This window comes from Momordica charantia (genome assembly GCF_013281855.1).
Source record: "Momordica charantia cultivar OHB3-1 chromosome 11 unlocalized genomic scaffold, Mcharantia_2.0 BLBB01000011.1, whole genome shotgun sequence".
NCBI lineage: Eukaryota > Viridiplantae > Streptophyta > Magnoliopsida > Cucurbitales > Cucurbitaceae > Momordica > Momordica charantia.
Window position 1 is genome coordinate 22,211,349 of NW_028275159.1, and position 19,967 is coordinate 22,231,315.

The window sequence follows — 19,967 nt, forward strand, 5'->3', positions numbered from 1 at the left end:
CGGGGCCATATCGCATCTACCTTAACCGCTGTTTTTCACGGCTCTCTCTCAAAATTGGGCGGAATGGCGAAGAAGAAGCAGTTGGCGTCTTCAGCTCCATGGCGGGGCGAGGAGGAGGTGGACGAGTTCGCCGACGCGAAGCTCAAAGTTACTAAGAATCCCGGCGAGACTCCGGTAATGCATGTTCCTCGCAAGAAGAGCGTCAAGTCCAAGAGCTCCAAAGAGGAGGATGACTCCCTCGAGATTGACCCTGAGCTCCGCTACAGTTTCCAACGCAATTACCAGGTTTACTTCTCTCTTCCTCAAATGGATATGGTTCCTGAAGCTGTAGTTAGTGTTCAATTGGTGTTCTTGTCGGCTAGTAGCTGTTGTTTATGTGAAATTCTTTTGTTTTGTATTTAGAAAAGATAACTTTCCTTCTTTAATAGATTGAATTGTTAGATTGTAGGATTAGCAAGTAGTAATCTGTTCTTTGATTACCGATTTGCAAATTCATGCTGATATACTATGCCTCTTAGTCATAATTGGAGTGTTCATGGAGGGTTTTCAAAAGAAGCAGCTGAAAAGTTCTTAACAAATTTTTGTCCCATGGATACAAAACGTTCTGGGTAGAAAGGTGGATGTTGAAACTTTTTAAGGGAGAAGAGATAATTAGAGATTATAATAATTTTTTAGTAAGTGCTGCAGGACTTTTGGAGATCAATTGAAAGGTGACTCACCGGTCGTAGAAGAAAAAAATATTGAAATTGTTAGGAAATAGAGGTGAAAGGGGAAGAAAATAGAGATTTGGGTGGCTTACTCAGGAGAGTGCATTCATATCTGGTCTGGTGACTTGCTCAGTTTTCTTTGAATTTGTGCTATAGTTGATTAAAAAATTTCACGCTTCCTCTCTTCCTTTATGCTAAAATTATGAAATGAAGATCTCTATTGTCCTATAAGACAGAAGTTCCTAGTAAACACAAAGTTGTAGGACCAGTATTTACTGAGTCACCTACTGACGATTTACCTGCAGAGAATCATGCCTATAAGCTCGAGCTTTAGAAGCAAGAGCATCCAGGCTGCTTCTTTCCTAGATGGCGAACTGCTTTTCTCTTCTTTTCGCTTCATCCCCGGTGATTAATTACTGGCATACATGCTGTGGGGCATTAAAATGTTATCATAAACTCAAAGGTAATCTGAACCATTTAGGAGTCAATAACTGAGGAGTCTGAACGAGTGGTTGCTATACTCACCACTGGCTGTATGGTTATGGCATACTTTGAATGCTGATTCTCATTTATGTGTTTCGTTTGCATGATGTTAATAGGCTGAAAATGCCAAGGAAAACCACGGACCTCATGATCCCAACCTTTGCCTTTACTATTCAACAATTGGGGATTGTTCACCTTCCTACTTAGTTTAAGGTTGTCCCACACTTTCCAAGGCCACCCCTTTGGAATCCCCGACAGGCTCACTTGGAACAAGGTTGCTTACTTGCAAGCAGTTGAATATCCAAGAAGTTTAGGCATGCAATTTAGCATTGACCCCAAAAATGAAGTATGGATCTACCTGGTGGATATTTAGACAAGAATTTCTGGTGGTATCTTGAAACTGCAATGTTCTCTACAAGAAGTCAACTTCACCAAGTCGATGGCAGTGATGCACACGCTATGTTTATCTGGAATGGAACCCAAATTATGGAATTTGTTGACCGTACTATGAGAGCTTACCTTACTAATTGGGAAGGTTTAATGTGAATAATGTTGTGAAGGTTTGAACATAGAACCTTATGCTTTAATCAGCATTAATTCCAAAACTTTAAGAAGATAGATTGTCATAAATTTACTGTTTAATATATTCTTAAACACCTCAGGAAAAAAATTGCGATTGGACTCTGATTATTGTGAATTAGAAGTCTTTGCTAATGAGAAGCAGCTAGCATTGTACATAGTTCACCTCTAATTCTGCGCACTTGTTGGATTTGAATAAGATTTATCAAGTATAAGAATGGTCCCTTGTTAACCCCTTTCATATTTTTAGCTTTTACTTTCCTTCATCGCTGCTTTTAAGTTTGCAGGTATGCTCTGGCCATATCCAGTACTTTCCTTCATTCAATGGAAGTCTTTTTTCCAGATATTATTTCATATTAAATTGTGAAAGTATTTTTAACAAATTTGTGTATGCTGCAGTTTCTTCAACGAGTATTCAGCATTGACACTATTGTCAAACCTCTTCCACCGGCCATGGCTTACAATGTCTCCCGCAACTTGAACTTCTTTACTCGCATTTTCACACAGTTCTTCGGTATGTATATTTCCTCAATGTTTTTTTGCAAGTTCGGGTGTGCACACAGGTACAAAAGTAAACACGCTATAGTTCTTTGCTTAGCTTTGTAATTGAACCATATAATTTGTACTTCTTTGCTAACAGTTTCTATTGCAGTCATAGTCTCACCCCCAAAGTTATTAAATCACTGTTCTTGCATCATCTGATAACCTGTATATCTAGATGGGTCGGAAATTCGTTACTGATAGTGATCAGGATATTGTTTGCTTGCTTAGGTGTATAATGATATTGCCTTTTGATTAAAATAACAAAATGATACTGATAAAGAACGTTCTTAGTTTGTTTCTTCATGTTTATATCTTCATTAGCACATTCTTACTTGGATCGAAGGAAAGAATATCTACCTTTATGACTACCATTTGATTTTGATCTATTTTGAGGTTTATGCTCCATAAGCACATTTGATTGCCTGTACGAGTATTTAAGTTTCTATGTGCATTGTTTCTTAATTTTAGCTTCATCATCATCTCGCTCATTAGTAAAATGAATACATTTAATTTCTTTAAGATAGAGACTTTCAGACTAAAGGTATTGAGGAAAAAAATATTCTGGCCCTCCTGTTTATCATGAGATACATTCTGAATAAAATGATTAACATTGCCATTGTAACAAAGTCATTTGCTACCATTACTCAATGTTATGTTCATTAACACATCTGATTCCATTCCAGACCCTGAAGGCATTGCAAATGCTCAGAAATCACTTGGACTAGGGCAGGAAGAGAAAGCTCGCCGTGTTCGTTGAGAGGAGAAAACGAGGAAATTGCTGGGGAGTTTTATGGAACTGTTTTCAACTGTATTTGGATTCGAACTTTGTGAAGAGTTGTTGTAAATGGGATGCATTATGCATAAATTTTGTTCAATTTCAAGCTTAATTACATCAGTTTGGTTTGTTTAAAGATTTACTCTACCAGAATACACAAGGAAAACTATTCTACGCTTTCTCCTAGAGAACTCACAACTCCTTGTCCATAGCATTGACCCACTTTTTTAGTTTGAAGTCAATGAATTCCTTTCTTATTGACTCGGGGAACCCCACGCCAGTAGCCGCAATTACTCAGTCCACATTCTGATAGAAACTTTTCGTAGTCCTTGTCCAGTTTCTTGTAAGCATGTGACAAATCTTCAACTGAAATCTGTTCATCTACCGAAGGACTCTGCAGAGCAATAACTATAAACTATTACCAAATTGAAAACTTTTGGCTTTCAAGAGAATGGAGACTGGTGTTCACATTTTGGAACTTAAGCATAGCTCAACTAGCATATATCTTCTACCTTTGGTAGAGATTCGAATCCCTACTCTACATGTTGGATTCGCAAAAAAAAACGGAGGCTAGAAGACAAGTGAAGATTTCTCGAAATTAAAATGATCTTACTAGGTAGAAGATTCGAATCCCTACTCTACATGTTGGATTCGCAAAAAAAAACGGAGGCTAGAAGACAAGTGAAGATTTCTCGAAATTAAAATGATCTTACTTGTCAGTAAAAAAGGTACAAAAAATATATGCTTTCTACATTTTAAAAGCACTGTCAGCCATGTCAAACGCACACTCAAATTACATATTTCTCCCTTTTTTCCATCTTTCTATTTAGCATGGGGTTTGAGGGTCAAGTAAAATAGCTGATTTTTTCCCTAGTTTCTCTCACTAAACAAAGAAGTTGGGTGTGATGGAAAAGGGTAAAACTGCTGATCTCTGCTTGTCTAGGTGGTCACCCCACCCATGTGCAAATCCAATGTTGTTATGTATAGATAGTATACCAATTTGGCCGTATTATCAGCTGATTAGAACAAAAAGATAGGCCAAGAAGAAGAAAAGGAAGTGGATGGACAGACAACCCCATTAGGAAGGGACAAAAATGAATGATCAACTGTAAAAAGGCTTGGGGAGTTGGCACTCAAAAGAAATGAAAGCAACTATTCAACAACTTTATTAGTAGTCAATTTTGCTCCCATTCCTCATTGCAAGTACTACCCCTCCACAGTTAAAAGAAAAATAAGAACACCATTCTCAAACAAACTGCTTCTAATAAGGGTGAAATAGGGTAAAAATAGGAGGAAAAACTCATAATGCCATTTGATAACCATTTCGTTTTTAGTCTTCTGTTTTTTTAAATTAAGTTTGTTTCAAATTTGGCCTAGATTTCTAAAATGTTTATAAAAACAATATAACAAAAGAACACATTGGTAAGAGTAATATTTTTATGCTTATTTTAAAAATAGAAAACCAAAAACAAAATGGTTATCAAATGAGACCTACATTACTTACAGAAGGATCTGTGGATGACTCAGAATCCAAACCATCTAGTTCCCTTATATCGCGGAGAGCAGATCTCCAATGCCCGCTTCTAAACTTGTGATGCTCTCCCTCTGATTTATCAATAGTTTTAAGCTTTGATGTTTTGGAAACTCTAGCATAAGAAGCACCAATTATGCATCTGGCACAAAATACTATAAGAGGAACCAAAACTATAAAACTAGTGGTTCTAGCCTGAAAATCAAAGAAAAAAGAAGTAAAGAGAAAACAGATAAGTTTGTTGAATTGTCAGTTCTCCACATGAACTTCAAAAAAAGTCTCCAAATACTTGTAGAGGTGATATGTGTAGTTTAGCTAGACAAAACTCGGAATGAAAGAAAACTTACAGGAGGTAGGAATGAAAGAAAACTTACAGGAGGTAGACGAGGGGAGACGTGCAAGAAAAGCTTTTTATAGTTCTGAAGTCCATTTAAAGAACTCTGAAGCTTTTCTTGCAATTGATATACATCTCTAATCTGCAGTGATTGCGTAGAATATAAGAAATAGGTCAGGCCAGGAATAAGCATAAGTTATATGGTAATTCAATTTTGAACTGACAACAATGTCCTTAACTACTAAGAATGATACAATCTGGAACCCAACAACACATCCAATAAAATTTGATTAATTACTCGTACTTTCCTGATGTGATATATCCTTCTAAACTACTTGAAAACTAGAATTTGACACTCGTCGTGATATATACAAAACTTCCTCTCACATATACCTCGGGTATACAACGAATCATACTGGTACTGAGCTGAAATTCAAGTGAGGTTTTCTCTTCAAGAACTCAATGGATAACCACTCAAAATAGGGAAACTAGACCCTGGCCAATCCCCTAGAAGAAGGCTTTAACCATGTCGAAGATGGTGCTGAAATTTGCGAATCCCGGACCGGGATTGAAGTACTTTAGGAAGTTATTTAAGCCCAAATTCACAATCACGTTAAAATTCAAGTCTCGCGAGATTGATATTCAATCAGGCTGTTTTCGTATTCATGCAGAATTTACCAGTCCCGGCCTATACCAGTTTACATTTTTTATGTTCTCCCCCATCACCGAAAGAATAAAAAAAGGTCCAACTTTATTGAGGTTCCAGGCCCCTAAAAAGATATGAATATGGGCATATGGTTAAGTGATCAATGACTAATATTTAAAAGGCTAGTCTCACAACCTAATTTAGTGTATCACTATCAAACATTATGATACTTCAATCCCCATGATTGTGATTTGTTTCTTTACATCAATTGTGTTGTGCCACAAATTGCAGTTCAGTAGTTATTTTGTCAATTCTTCAAGCAATACATATGCTTTCACCACCAAGTTTTGAAAGTATGAATACAACTCATATAATGAAGAGTAACTATGTAGCCACACGAGATTTCACATTTTAGAAGATCTTGACATTCAGTAATTAGTTTGCAACATTATTATTAGTAATTAGGTTGCAAGATAAATTCAACTCCAAAAGTAGTCATCATCCTATCAAAGTTTAAAATCAAAATCAATAGGTTTGGAAAACGATTGCTATAAAAAGGTTTCAGCTATCGATTTCTTTCAGAAGTAATTCCACATGAAGCTAGAAGTAGAAACCATAAGAAAAATACATTTATGAAATTAACCAGCATATGGACCTAGAACATGGCTCAAAAGTGGAAAAGGAATAGAAACTTGCTTACCGCTAGAGGATTTCGAATCTTGCTATCCTGCCCCTTGTGTTCTAGATCGGTGTCCCCTATCTTCCTATTAACTATGACAATGGAATGTGTAGAAACTCCATTCTGCTTCAAAATCGAAGTGAACGTCTCGCCCCTACCCAATTGACATCTTAACAATTAGATGAAACTATTTCAATTCTGGAATCCAACAGACCTTCCAAAATTAAAAATTGTTTAACAAGGTTAAGTTTTCAAAAGAATTTGATATATTCGAACAGCATGTCATTACTACCAAGTTCAATTCCATATAAACTGCACAATCAAAGTACTAGCTACAACTACTTCAGTTTGTAACTATCAATCAAAAGCTGTCATCTGCTGTGAAGTGAAAACAAATCCATAACGATTTTGAATGTTCACGTTTTATTGAACAACAAAGAGATACTTCTGAAGCTAGTAAGCCCACAAGTCAAAAATTCAATCCACCTCCTCAACCCAGGAAAAACCACAGTTGGGCTTGATAATGCACATTTCAGATACAATCAAATTCTTCTGCAGAGTACAAAGTGAGTAAAAAATACTTTCTCCTCTTACCCTTCGACAATACGAACAAAGTGGTGCTTAGTGAAGGATTGATCTCTGGGTATATCCTGAAGTTGAAACCTCCATCTCTGACAGCATCACCACAAAACTCATTCAGAAACAAGTAAATATTTAACGATTAACCAATGGCCCATTTCTTCATCCAGAACACAACAGATATTCAAAGCATAAATCACCAATCAATATGTGGGTCTTTGAGAAAACAAAGGAATATAGAATAGAACCAAATAGAAAGAGCTATTTAAACGTGGGGATGAACAAATTGGAACAAGCACGATAGAGTTGAGATTTCAAAGTTTTTTCAAGTGCAGAAATAAACCCAAGTTTGAATGTAGAGCACACATACCAGCGCAACGGCTCCGAATTGATTCTTCGATGATCTTTTAGCGTAAGCCCAAGTTCTGATGTAGAAATTGGAGGGAAAAGAGCACAAAAGCAAAGCAAGTTGTATAAATTTCCTCAATCAATAGAAAGGGGCATCGTATCGGCGATGAAATTTGGGTTTCAAGGGAATGGCGGAATACCTGTGAGTTTGAGAAGGGAGAGTGGGTTGTGGGAGCAACTTGGGGAGGAGAGAAAAACGGTCTGCTCTATTTCTCTGGCTCACCTTCAATTCCATCACAGAAACCGTTGAAATTCGCCATTGCCATTTCTGTCTCGTTAAACTAAATATTAATCGATTTTCATTAAAGTACCATGACTTCTTCCCAAATTACGTATTTGGTCTTTTTCCTTCCTTTTTTTGAAGTCCGAAGTGTTTTGGTCTTAGGCCCCCGTCTAATAACCATATTAACCCTCTGTTTAAATTAGGAAGAATAAAAATAAATTTGAAATCACGTTTTAAGTTCCAAAATTTTTCATTCCAGATAGTTCGGATTTGTCGAGATTTGAAATTAAGAAGTGTATAATTCCAAATTACATTAAGGTCCTGTTTACCTAACAGTAATCGGAATGAAAATAATGTTATTCCTTTGATGTCGTTTACCATAAATTTTATGGAATCAGAATCAGAACTCGTTTTATGTTTTTACTATATACCCATGTCCTCTCTCTAGCTAATCACAAATATTGTGGTGCTAATTTTTTTATTACAATAATAATTATTTTATTACTATATTATTGAAAGTAAATATCCTTTTTACCAAAACAATATATTTAATATTAATATTAATAAATAATAAGTAATTAAAATAAAATTACATCCACTAAAATACTATTTTATTATAACCATACTCATTTAATATAAAATTTTATTAAATTTTATTATCATAATAATTAATAATAATGAATTATATTTTTAAAAAGTATGATATTAATTAATAATAACAAAATCAAATTAAAAAATTAAATATTAAATATTTTATAATAATGGCATCTCAACTAATAAAAGTTATATAAATTTTTACTAAAAGAAAAAACTATTAGTAATATAAATGAAAAAGAAATAAAAAAAGTATAAAACAATTAAATAAAAAGTCACAGGTGTCATGAGAGAGAAAGGGTAAAAGTAAATGCGTGAAACCCAAAAAAAAAAAAAGGAATGGGAATGAGATTGACGAGGGTGTAGAAGATAAATGAGATTGTTTTTTAAGGAAATAGGAATAAAAAAAAAGTGGGTGGATCCCACATTCACATTCCAACAATTTGATAAACACGATCAAAGGAATAAAAAAATTGATTCTCATTCCTTCATTCTCATTCCAAAGTAAACATCTTCATGGCTTCATAAGCAAATAATCATTAAGTAAACTAATTTTTTCTCCTCTCTTCTACGAACATTTTTGAATTATAATGGAAGCAAAATACATTTTGTTGATACATTTAAAATTTCTCTTTAATTAATTTTTTTTAAGCATTTTCGTAATTTTTTTTTCAAGTTCCTTGTGTTTTTCTTCCTGAGGTTTTTTCTTCTGTCAAAAGATCTTATTTAAAAAAAAAAATTAAGCAAGTGAGATGTTGCGAAGGAAAAAAAGGTAAACATATGGATTATTTTTGTTTAGATATGAAATAATTTTTTTCTTTTAAAAAATATTTGTTTACAAGTTTTTTCTTTTTAATTTTATTGGCAACGTATAATTTAGTATCTTCATTTGATTAATGTTTATATGTGGTTGACATTACTATTTTATATTAAAATATTATATTATTTTTAATATAATTTCTAATTATTGTTAATATAATATCATACTAAATTAGAAAGGCATGCTAGTAATATGTTATACTGTTTTTTCATTTCTCGTGAAAATTTTCCATTATTTAAAATCTTGGAATTTGAAATCATTTCTCACCAATTTGACCGAGCATAAAAATTGACAACTAACTAGATGAATGCCTAAAGGAATAGAGATAAAATAGAATAAATAACTGTCAATTTTTTAATGGTGATAAATAGGAAGATACTTTACCTATGGCTAACCACCTAATTAAATTTTATCCATAACATATAGGTCTTGTCCTTGGAGCTAATTCTCGGATTGGACAACTATGAAGGTTAAAATTTGGGGATTTTTCAATTTTTGTCATTGTGTACCAAACAGTGTTCGAAATGTCGATGTCAATGGAAATGCCAAGGTCTCGATTTTATGGACATATCGATGTCGACGGATATTTCGGGAAAAATCATGGAAATTGTGGAAATTGATAGAAATTTTTTGAATTGGTAAATAAAACATGAATGGTATCTTAATTAGCCTATAATTGATCACCTTTAACCATTAAATGTAAGGATAATACCATTTTACTTATAAAAATGTCGACGTTGATGGAAATATCCAAAAAAAGATTTTTTTTTCTTTAATAAAGATTGATGGAAATTATTTGAATAAGTAAAGTAAACTTTAATTGTAGCTTAATTTGCCTATAATTGTTCACTTTTAACCATCATATATAAATTATTTGCCTATAATTTCCATAAGTAATACTACTTATATAAATATAGTTGCGATAAAAATGTTGGAACAAAATCTTGTATACATACATGGAAATTATTTTGAATTATTAAACTAAAATTCATTGTTATTTTATTATATTTTATTGATAATTTCTAATCCAATCTAGTCTTTAGTTAGAACAATATATGTGAAATATTGACATATATAAAGATTGAAATAATCGTAGAAATTAAAAATAAATAAATAAATAAATATATATATATATATATTATTACATACAAATAATGGTGATACATGAAGTAGAATATGTAATTTAATTAATACCAAAAAGATGAACTTGGAGGATCTAGCGCACTATCTTGATAACTTTGATATAAATTACAATAGTTCTCTCAGGTCATCATAGACTGAAAGTGTTGAAGGTAGTTGCTCAAATGAGTTGAATATGACTTATACGAAGTACATATGGATCTCATTGGTAGATAATTTGGACGAATGACACAATAGTGTATAGATGATTTGCTGGGTAAAAACAAGTAAGAACCAAGCATAACCAAACTGATTAAAGGAAAGTGTGCAAATAAGAGATTAAATACTGATTTTTAAAAGGGTAAGGGGGAAGAGTTTATGTGACTTTTTCTGGACTTACGCAAACAATGCTACAACATCGATGAAGTAATATAATAGCCAAACAGACACGGAATCTTCTCAGATTTCCAAGATTTTCTGCTATTTATGTTTTTAGACAAACTTGACAGCATATATACTCAGTTTATAATCTTACTAGGTGAGCCTTATTCCTAAGTTGTCACACTTTAACTAAGTAGAATCTAGCACGAGTTGAAGCCAAACACTTCCTATTACAATTTTCCAAGAGTTAATAAGAAGATATTCCAATATGTTGGCCAAGCACATTGAAAATAAAACGTTAAAAACAACTTCAACTCAGTATATATATATCATCATAAGTCAACAAAGTTTACAGCCCAAAAACAAGTTCACAACATCCTCCCCCTACAAATAAACTTAGCTACACAATGTCATACAAGAAAATGGAAGAAGAAAATACAAAATCCGTACACTAAAGAGTAGAAAAGAGTAAGAAAATGAGGAAAAACAGCCGCCCTTCAATCCCTTTGTTGTCTTCTTCGGGTTCCTCTCCAAGTATCTTCCCTCTTCTCTTGTCTTGTTCTTTCTAGAATTTGATGAAGAAAAATGAATCTAGACAACCTTGAAATGTTGCTTTTATACCCCCTCCTCAATTTTAGGGGAATCAAAATGGATAAAACGGGGTCCAACACATTTTAATGTGAATCTGCGTTTTACTGCAGTAAATTCTCGGGTAAAAACCTGTTACTGTCAAAAAAAATCTGGAAAAAGTGAGGGAAAAAAGTCAAAAAAGAGTGAGGGATGATGTCAGTATAGAGGAAAGAATAAAGAGAAATTTAACCATCATGTGGCTCACTTTGCCAAAGTAAATCAAAAGGACTTATGGAATGGGTTGAATAAAAATGGAGATGCAAGGTATCGAACCCCATACCTCTCGCATGCAAAGCGAGCGCTCTACCATGTGAGCTACATCCCCAACTTTTCTTTTAAGGTAGTTAATATATTAATAATTAAATATTTTTCTTGTTAGATGAAAAGTTGAGAGAGAAAGACAGAGATAGTTAAAATTAATTAGTTAATAAAATTAAGAGGAAAAAAAAAGAGAAATTTAACCATCACGTGACTCATTTGTCCGAATGGACCAAGGTAAAAGAATGGGTTGAAACTCGGGATAACAACAAGTATATCTATTTAAAATGAGTCATTTCAAAAAATGGCCAAACAACTTTTAGTTTTGAAAAATGGCCAACTTAAAACCGTTCCATGATTTTTAATGAATATATTATTTATCACATAGGAGAATCGTACCTATATTTTTTTCGAATGAATCATTAAAATATTTTGAGAATCTTACCTGTATTTTTTAATTCAAATATTTTTCCACGAGAATTTTACTAACAAACCTAAAATAAAATATATTAATTAAATTAAAATCTAAAACAAAATTTAAACAAAAAAATCATTTTAGGAATAGAAATACCAAAATTTAAACAAGAACATCATTTTAGAAATGGAAATACCGAAGATGGAAACAAATACAGTTGAAAACATGATTAACAAATATGAACATATCGAACCCGTACCTCTTCAATGGCTCTACCATGTGAGCTACATCCCCATCTATAATTTAATAGTAGCTAACAAGCTAATAATTAAATATTTTTCCGTTAGATAATTTTTTAGTATAATAAACATTAGAAAAATTTTTAGAATTTTCATCTTTTGAAAAAACCATTTTTGTACCAAGAAATCAATTCATGAGAATAGCGATAATGTTACTTTGAATTTGCAACATACTTTAAATTTGGTCTCAACAATTCTAAAATCGATAGGGATAGAGAATTGCAAAAAAAAAAAAAAAAAAAAAAAAAAAAAATTTGATGGACTCAATTCACAGAAAATAGCAATAGAAATATAGAGTAGGTGATTGAAATTAGCAATAAACAACAGAGAACAGTGGTAGATTTATTCAAACCACGGAAAAAAAGAATACACAATCCCGTAATTAAGACAAATTGGAAAAGTTGCCTTTGCACAAATGTTATTCCAAAATTAATAGTCAGAATGCATATACAAGTCTCTACTAATATCATAATATATTGTTTTATTTATCCTAGTATCTACTTTCTTCCCGACTCTCTAGTTTTCTTCGACGAAGTTTGTTGGATTACATGCATCATTTCAATCATATCATTATTTACTATTTTTGTTCATATTTTAATTTGTCTACTATCCTTCGTTCTATTATTTCATCATTTTTATTAGTTTTACTCCTAATAATTACAAATCTATGAAGAGTATCTTTTTGAGATTCAATCAATTTTTTTTCCATTATTCTTTTCTTCTTAAGTTTTTGTATTCAGGATTCATAGATTCTTGTAAAAATATTAATATTGTATATTAATCAAGTAAACAAATCTAAGATATTAAGTATATGAAATAATTTTAAAAAGTTAAAAAGATAAAACGAAAAAACAAACTTTATGAAGCTGCTAGATTGATTTGACATTAGATGACATTTAGAAAACGTCCAAATAAAATTTTGTGATATTTTTTAAAAGTCGCTCCCGTCAAGAAAAAGAAACAAACATGACAACAAACAAAAACCGTCATTAATATGCTAACAATACAATTAAAACATGTCACAAAATGATGTTTGATGGCATTCTCATGACAGTTTATAGCAAACTTGAACCTTTTATTTCCACTCATCAATTGATAAAGTGGGGAGGCCACAAAGAAAATGAAAAGTAGGAGAGAGGGAGTTAGTTAAAAGTAATTAGTTTTAACCTATGCAATATATCTTGAGTTTTAAGGGTCATATTAATAGTTAAGTTTTTGTAGAATATTTGTGGAAAGATTTTAATCGTAAAGTAAAATATAAAAGTAAATAAATTTGTAATGTAGGCCATTAAAATTAAGAGAAATTTAGCCGCTTCATAGATGGTTAATTAAGTCCAAATGGACCAAGGTAAATAGAACCCATACCGTGCATCCCCATCTTATTTTTTTGGTAGCTAATAAGTTAATTATTAAGTATTAACAATCCATCCTCCCTTCAAAGTGGGATTAAGAAAACTAATTAATGGTTTAAATACAAGTTTAACTCATTGTTTTGAAGTTAACGCTTAATTATCTTGTTTAATGATTTAAATTTTTATTAAATATACTCCTTTCGTGTCTTGCGATTGATCGACAATAGTTGGAATGAATGAGGATTGAACCATGAGATTATTCGAGGTGGGCACTTTTTAAAAAGGTTTAAGAATTAAAATAGATATTTTTGAAAGTTCAAAATTAAACCAAATAGTTAATTTTAAAAACTTTAAAAATTAAAATAAATATTTTGAAAGTTCAATAATAATAAAATAAAGTTAGAAGTTCAAACACCAAAATAAAATTAAATCTAATATAATTTGCTAGGAACGTTTTTTTTTTATTATTATTACAAACTACAAACTAATTTAAAAATAATGCAGATTTTATTTTTCCACTCATTTGTCGTGATAAATAGATGACACAATAGACTAGGTTGTCTCTGACTCTCTTGAATGCTGTTCTTATTATTTTTTTTTTTCAAATATACCTATGCTGCATGGAATACACCTGGCCAGGGTCTCGTATTTAGAGGAGGTTTTACAATTTGAAAGGATCTGCAGGAAAAATCCTCCACAAGATCATAGCTCTTTTATTATTTTTTTTAATCTTCAAATCCGCTTCTCCTTCTCTTGTAGGACAGGTCTTACTTGAAGAGTGAGAATCAAATTTTTCATTCTTTTATCAAATTAAAATGTGACACACTTCAAATGATATAATCTTATCTTAAAAAGCGCACTCTGGAATATCATTCTTCTCATACAACCTCATCAATTTCATTCATGCCTTATATATTTATTATAATTACTTTACAATTTTTAATGTTTCTCTCTAACGAGACTCATAAATTTGTAATTAATTGTTTTATATTTTTATTGCTTTTTTTTTCATTTATACTACTAATAATTTTTCTTCTAATAAAAATTAATATTTCATTATAAAATATTATTAATTTATATTTAATTTTTAATTTTACTTTGTTACTATTAATTAATATCTATAGATTTTTAAAATAGAATTCATTATTATTAAATATTAAAATCATAATATTTAATAATATTTTATATTAAAGGAGGGTTGTTCTAATAAAAAATATTTTAGTTGATGTAATTTTATTTTAATTGTTCATTATTTATTAAATTAAATAAATTGTTACGATAAAAATATATTTACTATATCAATAGTAATAAAATAAATTAAAATTTATTATTATTGTACTTAAAAAGATTAGTAAAATAATGTATTTATAATTAGTAAGTGATATATTAGTAATTGTTATTTATTTTATTATAATTCCAATTCGAGACAGTTTTAATAAGTATTAAAGAAATTCTTATTATAATTCCAAAAAATTTCTAAAAGAATAACATTTTCAGTCGATTTGATTTCAATTAATTTTCATTTGGATTTGATTCTAACTGATTTGATTTTGATTCATTTTCATTCTTATTAAATATTTTCACTTTGATTTATTCTCATTTTTATTAAATAGGACCTCAAATCTCTCTCACCCATCCTCTTCCGAGGTTTTGAGAGTTGAAAGGTAGGATCCGAGGGTTCAAATAAAATTGAAAACAACTCTAAGTTAGGGGATTTTTCCTAAATTCTACGGAATTTTTTTTAAATATTACTAAAAATAATTTTTTTTTTTAAAACTATTCTAAACTCCAAATTAATTGTAAAAATAAGTTGGGAGATATGGAAGGAATCGCACTAAATTCAAAATTGCAGCTAATTTCAATTTTATTTTGGACCTATACATTTTTTTAAACTCTAAAATCATAGTAATTTGTTAGAATCTATATAGATGAATTAAATTTATCCTATCCATCAGCTTAAGTTTTTGGGTTGAGTGATAGTTTGTTCATTCTTACGATGATATCAGAGTTGGAGGTCTTATGTTCGAATCCCTGCGTAATCGTTTCCTCCACGATAACTCCGTTTTCGTTTTCTTTTTCCTAAAAAATTTAAGAGATCACAGGCACAGACTACCGATTTTGTTACTAAAATACAAGTTTACTAGATGGGAATGGGCATGTCATATCTCTCCTATTTTCCAATCAATTGTTTTCTTCGAAATCATTTAATTTATCTTATTAAAATTAATTAAAATATTAAAATTAAATTTATAATTAATAAAACAACATTAAAATTTTACTAATAAGGTATTATATTAATTATTGTATTGTAATAAAATAATATTATAATGTACTAAATTAATAACCGCCAAGGTCTCAATGACAAATGGGTGGAAAATTTAAAGCAATATTATTTTTAAAATTATTTTGAGGTTTAGAATATATATTTTTTAAAATATTTATATTATATATATTTTTAAAATCCGTTTTTTTCTGTGTTCTTATCCAATTTGGGGAAAAAAATGTAGAGAAAGGTAAGTAGTTTGATATAATCATGCTACCTACCATTTATATATGTGGTTACACTAAAAATAAGTGCAGATTTTGATCTGTATTTCCAAATAAAAAGTTTATTATATTCATAATTCAATTATTATTATGTTGTTTATTCCATATAAACAAATCTTAAACTCTATATAGATAGCAATATGTACTTCCCAAGCAGCAATTTGGCGAAGAATATAAAGCTAAGTGATCATGAAGAAGTTAAATTTCCTTCATCTCCTACCTGCTGTGGTACTTCTTTTCTGCCTTGTTGCCATTTCTTACCCTAGAGGTAAAAACTCGACACTTTAAACTAATTCCTCTCCTCTAACTATAGCAATTTAGGGCCGTTTGTTAATGTTCCCATTTCTTATTTCTCGTTTCCAATTTTCTAAAAAAAAATCTAAGCATTTTGCAACTAACTTTTCTTCTTATTTGGGAACATTCTCGCAGTTGTAAGAAATTTTGGAAACAACCAAAATAAGTTTCATTCTTTCTTGTTCTCATTTCTAATTTGTTCCAAAACATAAATAAAAATATTATTTTATCATACTTGAATTTATGGATGTTGAAGTCATGCAATTCATGAAATGAAGAAACAGAAACAACCTTACCAAATGAGCCCTTAAGGACCAAAGTTTTCATGTTTTGTTTCTCGTAGTTTTATGAAGAAATATAAGCATTTAACAATTATTTATGTTTCTTGTTTATCATTTTTAGAAACATTCTCAAATTCATATAGAAATTTTGGAAACAACCTAAACAAGTTTCTTGGTTTTTGTTCCCGTTTCTAAGTTGTTCTAAAACATAAATAAAAATATATTTTTTATCCTTCTTGAATTCGTAGGTGTTAGGTCATACAATTATAATAAGAAGTAGAAATGTTATGGAACGAGCCTAAACACAGACGCATATATTTGTTTTCTGTTTTTTTTTTCCAATAAATAGAATCTACCTGCAAAATATGTTATCCAAAATTTCAAAGATTATAAATGTGTGACTCGAATTCTTGGCTTAAGGTGAAAAGAAAATTGAGGTTCCTGTGGCATTTTGGTGGGGAAAAAAAATGTTATACGTTTTTTTAGATCATTAGGGAATTGCTCTCCTCTTGGATTTTTTCATGTAAAGTTGTAAGTTCTTACCATGTAAAGATTCATTGCTCCTTTTTATGCTGTTTATTTGTCGTGATAAAACTTTTTCTTTTGGAAAGGTTCGATATTTGTTTGCTCGTAATAATGTTATCTGATAAAAAAGCTGAATCGGCGATGATCGGGGTTAGAGACCGATCTGACACCTACTTGTTTTGGAAGTTGAGTATAAAAATAAATTTTCTTTTTAAAGTTGTCATCCAGAGCAAGAGATAGATGTGGACTAGCTCATTATTAATGGTGTTTAGGAATGATGGTAGAATTAGTAATTTTGAAAGAAAAGAAGCCAATATAATTGATTTTTCAAAATCGTCATCTAAGTGAATACTTAGAGTGATTTTAGACTTTCCTAAAATCAATTTTTTATTTGCCAAACATAATTAATGGAAAATGAAGTGTTTTTGACAATAACAAAAGTAATTATGCCAAAATCACTCTCAAATACTATTTTGTAAAAAAAAAAGGATTTTTAAAAGAAATTAATATATATATATATATATATATGAATTTGTAAAACCTCATCAATTACATTACCATTCTATATTCTTTGGGTCCCACAAATTTTCAATAATTACTTTACCATTTTTTATATTAGTAAGATTTGTAAACAATTTTACTCTTTTATGGTTTTATTTATCCTATTAATAATTTTTTCTTCAAATATAAAAGTTTTACAACTATTGATGTGATTTTAGAATAAAATGTTGCGAATTTCAATTGCAAATTTACTTTACTATTAATCTTTCTTTATCAATGTAATTTTATTTTAATTATTCATTATTTATTAATATTGTTAAAATAAAAAATATTCCTATCGATAAAAAAGTGAGGAAATAAATTAAAATTTATTATTGTTTTAATTAAAAATAATATTAGTACATTATTAAATTTGTAATTAATTAGCTAGAAATAGGAGATAGGTATTTTAATTATTGTTATATATTTGGTTCGTATATTACGATTCCACACCGTTGGAGTAACATCAATAGATTTCTAATTCAGTTTCTAGAAAATTCAAGTAAACATCATGAAAGAAATAATATTCTCATTCCAATAGATTTTGGTTTCGATTATTTATCATTTTTGATTCCTAATAAGTAATTAGGCCTAAGGAGGAGATCCTATAGAGGAAGAGAAAAAGAGAGGGATGATCATGTTAAGGGAGAAGAAGGAAAAATATACGAAAATGAGAGAAATAGAGAGGAAACTACAAAGAATACAGAAAAAGTTGGTCGGTGGGCCCGTCCGATGGAGGGTGTACTGCAACCCTTCGACTAACCGACTAGCACAAAAAACCGATCTTCGTTGGCCAATCGAAGGATTGAGATTAATCAAACGACGTCGGTTTCGTCCCGTTTTGGTTGTTTTAATTTCGCCCCTAACATTGACAGCCATAAATTTGTTTATAACAATGTTCCATATCCTTGGTTTTTGTAGTGTTAAATGCTATTCTTCCAGATGTGGGAGCAAGTTCGGATGTGCCAGTTCCTAATCCAGCAATTATTCCTCCTCATGCTGTTTTATCCAACCGTTTTTTCTAGTAATTCAAGAGATGAACACGTCTCTTCAATCGAGAGATGATAAAACAACTCCTTGTAATAGCCTGCCAGAAAAAGAGCCATGTGCCATATGATAATGTGGTAATTGAATAAGGACGGTCGTGCTCTCGATTGGATTTCTAGTTTACTTGAATACCACCGATACGATCGTTAAATTTTATTTAGAGAATCGAATTAAAGAATCAATTTATGTAAATTAATAAAACGAAAAAAAAATTAATGGGAAGAAAGTTCTAGAGAATTAATTTCACTCCCTATGAACCAATTAATTATTACTCCACGTTAAATGAACTATATGACAAGAACTCTTAACGCTCAACTGTATCTTCTGAGAGCGTGAGTTAAATCTCCTTTAATGATTAAGAAGTCAATATTCTTATATAATATCAATAACATACAATGACTTCAATGAACAAGTCGTTTGATGACCTTGTGTTGATTTTTAATAGCTCATTGTATGGTTTTTTCAGCTGTCCAACTTACGTGGATCACTCAATTCTGACTTTTATTGACAGTATATTTCCAGATCAACTTAAATTTCCAGCTCAGTTAGGTTCTCTTATTCCTTTTGTTTCTATTTGGTATATTATGTGGTGTTAGTTACATTGGGTAGTGAGTGCATTTTGTAATTGAGGGGAAGAGTTAGAATTATATTTAATGGGAGAACATTCCAGAAAATTAGAGTGAAGAGAGTGAGAGGCAGAGTCATTTTCTTCGTGGGTGAGAGAAGAAGAATGGAGGAGAAGAATAGCTTGTAACAGGTCTGTGTTTTTTAGCTGGAATTCATGAGTGATTGTAATTGCCAATTGTTGTATCTGTTGATTGAAGATTAGTGAATCGCCTCAAGTCGATGTAGACTTCATTAATAGTTGAACCACTTTAAACCCGATGTGCCCTCTCTAATCTATTTTTCTTTCTTCTTCATTCTTAATTGTTCAACTATTTACTGGTTTTACTTGGTAATTTAGAGTTTGATTTGTTGATTGTTTAGAGTATTGAATTGAGTACTCTGAGATTCATTGAGCTGTTGTAACAATGGTTGGGAAATTGATTGACCGGAATAATTTATCATTCCACAGAAAATATCCTAACACAACCAACAATATGCAAATATAAAGAAAACAGTAAAAGAACAAGAATACGACACAGCAAATTATACTGGTTCACCACTAACGGCTACGTCCAATCTTCCACTAAGATGTGGGTAATTTACTAATATTGTTTAGGATTGGATACAATAACACTCCCAGAAAATATCCCCTAGAGGTCTCAACAAAAACCCCCTAGCTTCTAAGTATCTTACACAATTAATACTTAGGAGCACGAATGAAAAACTCATAGAATCAAGATACAATTACCTGATAATATGGATCTTGATTAAC

The 19,967-nt window shown here is 30.9% G+C and overlaps 2 protein-coding genes and 1 long non-coding RNA gene across 7 annotated transcripts; 2 read left to right on the plus strand and 1 right to left on the minus strand.

Moving 5' to 3' along the window:
• On the plus strand, positions 1–3,223 carry LOC111012033 (zinc finger/BTB domain protein). 2 transcript variants are annotated; one of them, XM_022286056.2, is made up of 3 exons: positions 33–285; positions 2,169–2,283; positions 2,996–3,223. In XM_022286056.2, the coding sequence occupies exons 1-3, from the start codon at positions 64–66 to the stop codon at positions 3,067–3,069; spliced, it is 411 nt and encodes a 136-aa protein (XP_022141748.1). In that variant the 5' UTR covers positions 33–63; the 3' UTR covers positions 3,070–3,223. The 2 variants fall into 2 exon arrangements, with proteins under 2 accessions (XP_087975742.1, XP_022141748.1); XM_088119616.1 differs by lacking the exons at positions 2,169–2,283; positions 2,996–3,223 and adding an exon at positions 1,013–2,162 and having other exon boundaries at positions 1–285.
• On the minus strand, positions 3,148–7,573 carry LOC111012032 (uncharacterized). 4 transcript variants are annotated; one of them, XM_022286053.2, is made up of 7 exons: positions 7,405–7,573; positions 7,227–7,281; positions 6,872–6,948; positions 6,299–6,446; positions 4,993–5,094; positions 4,583–4,813; positions 3,148–3,481 (listed from the first exon to the last, which is right to left on the minus strand). In XM_022286053.2, exons 1-7 carry the CDS (start codon positions 7,497–7,499, stop codon positions 3,326–3,328), a joined length of 864 nt encoding a protein of 287 aa, XP_022141745.1. In that variant the 5' UTR covers positions 7,500–7,573; the 3' UTR covers positions 3,148–3,325. The 4 variants fall into 4 exon arrangements, with proteins under 4 accessions (XP_022141745.1, XP_022141747.1, XP_087975741.1 ...); XM_022286055.2 differs by having other exon boundaries at positions 6,299–6,431; positions 7,405–7,566; XM_088119615.1 differs by having other exon boundaries at positions 4,592–4,813; positions 6,299–6,431; positions 7,405–7,564.
• Positions 7,574–16,017: 8,444 nt separating this feature from the next.
• Positions 16,018–18,678, plus strand: LOC111012112 (uncharacterized). Its single transcript, XR_002601492.2, has 2 exons — positions 16,018–16,170; positions 18,464–18,678. It is a non-coding gene; the product is annotated as an uncharacterized LOC111012112 (long non-coding RNA).
• Positions 18,679–19,967: the final 1,289 nt, after the last annotated feature.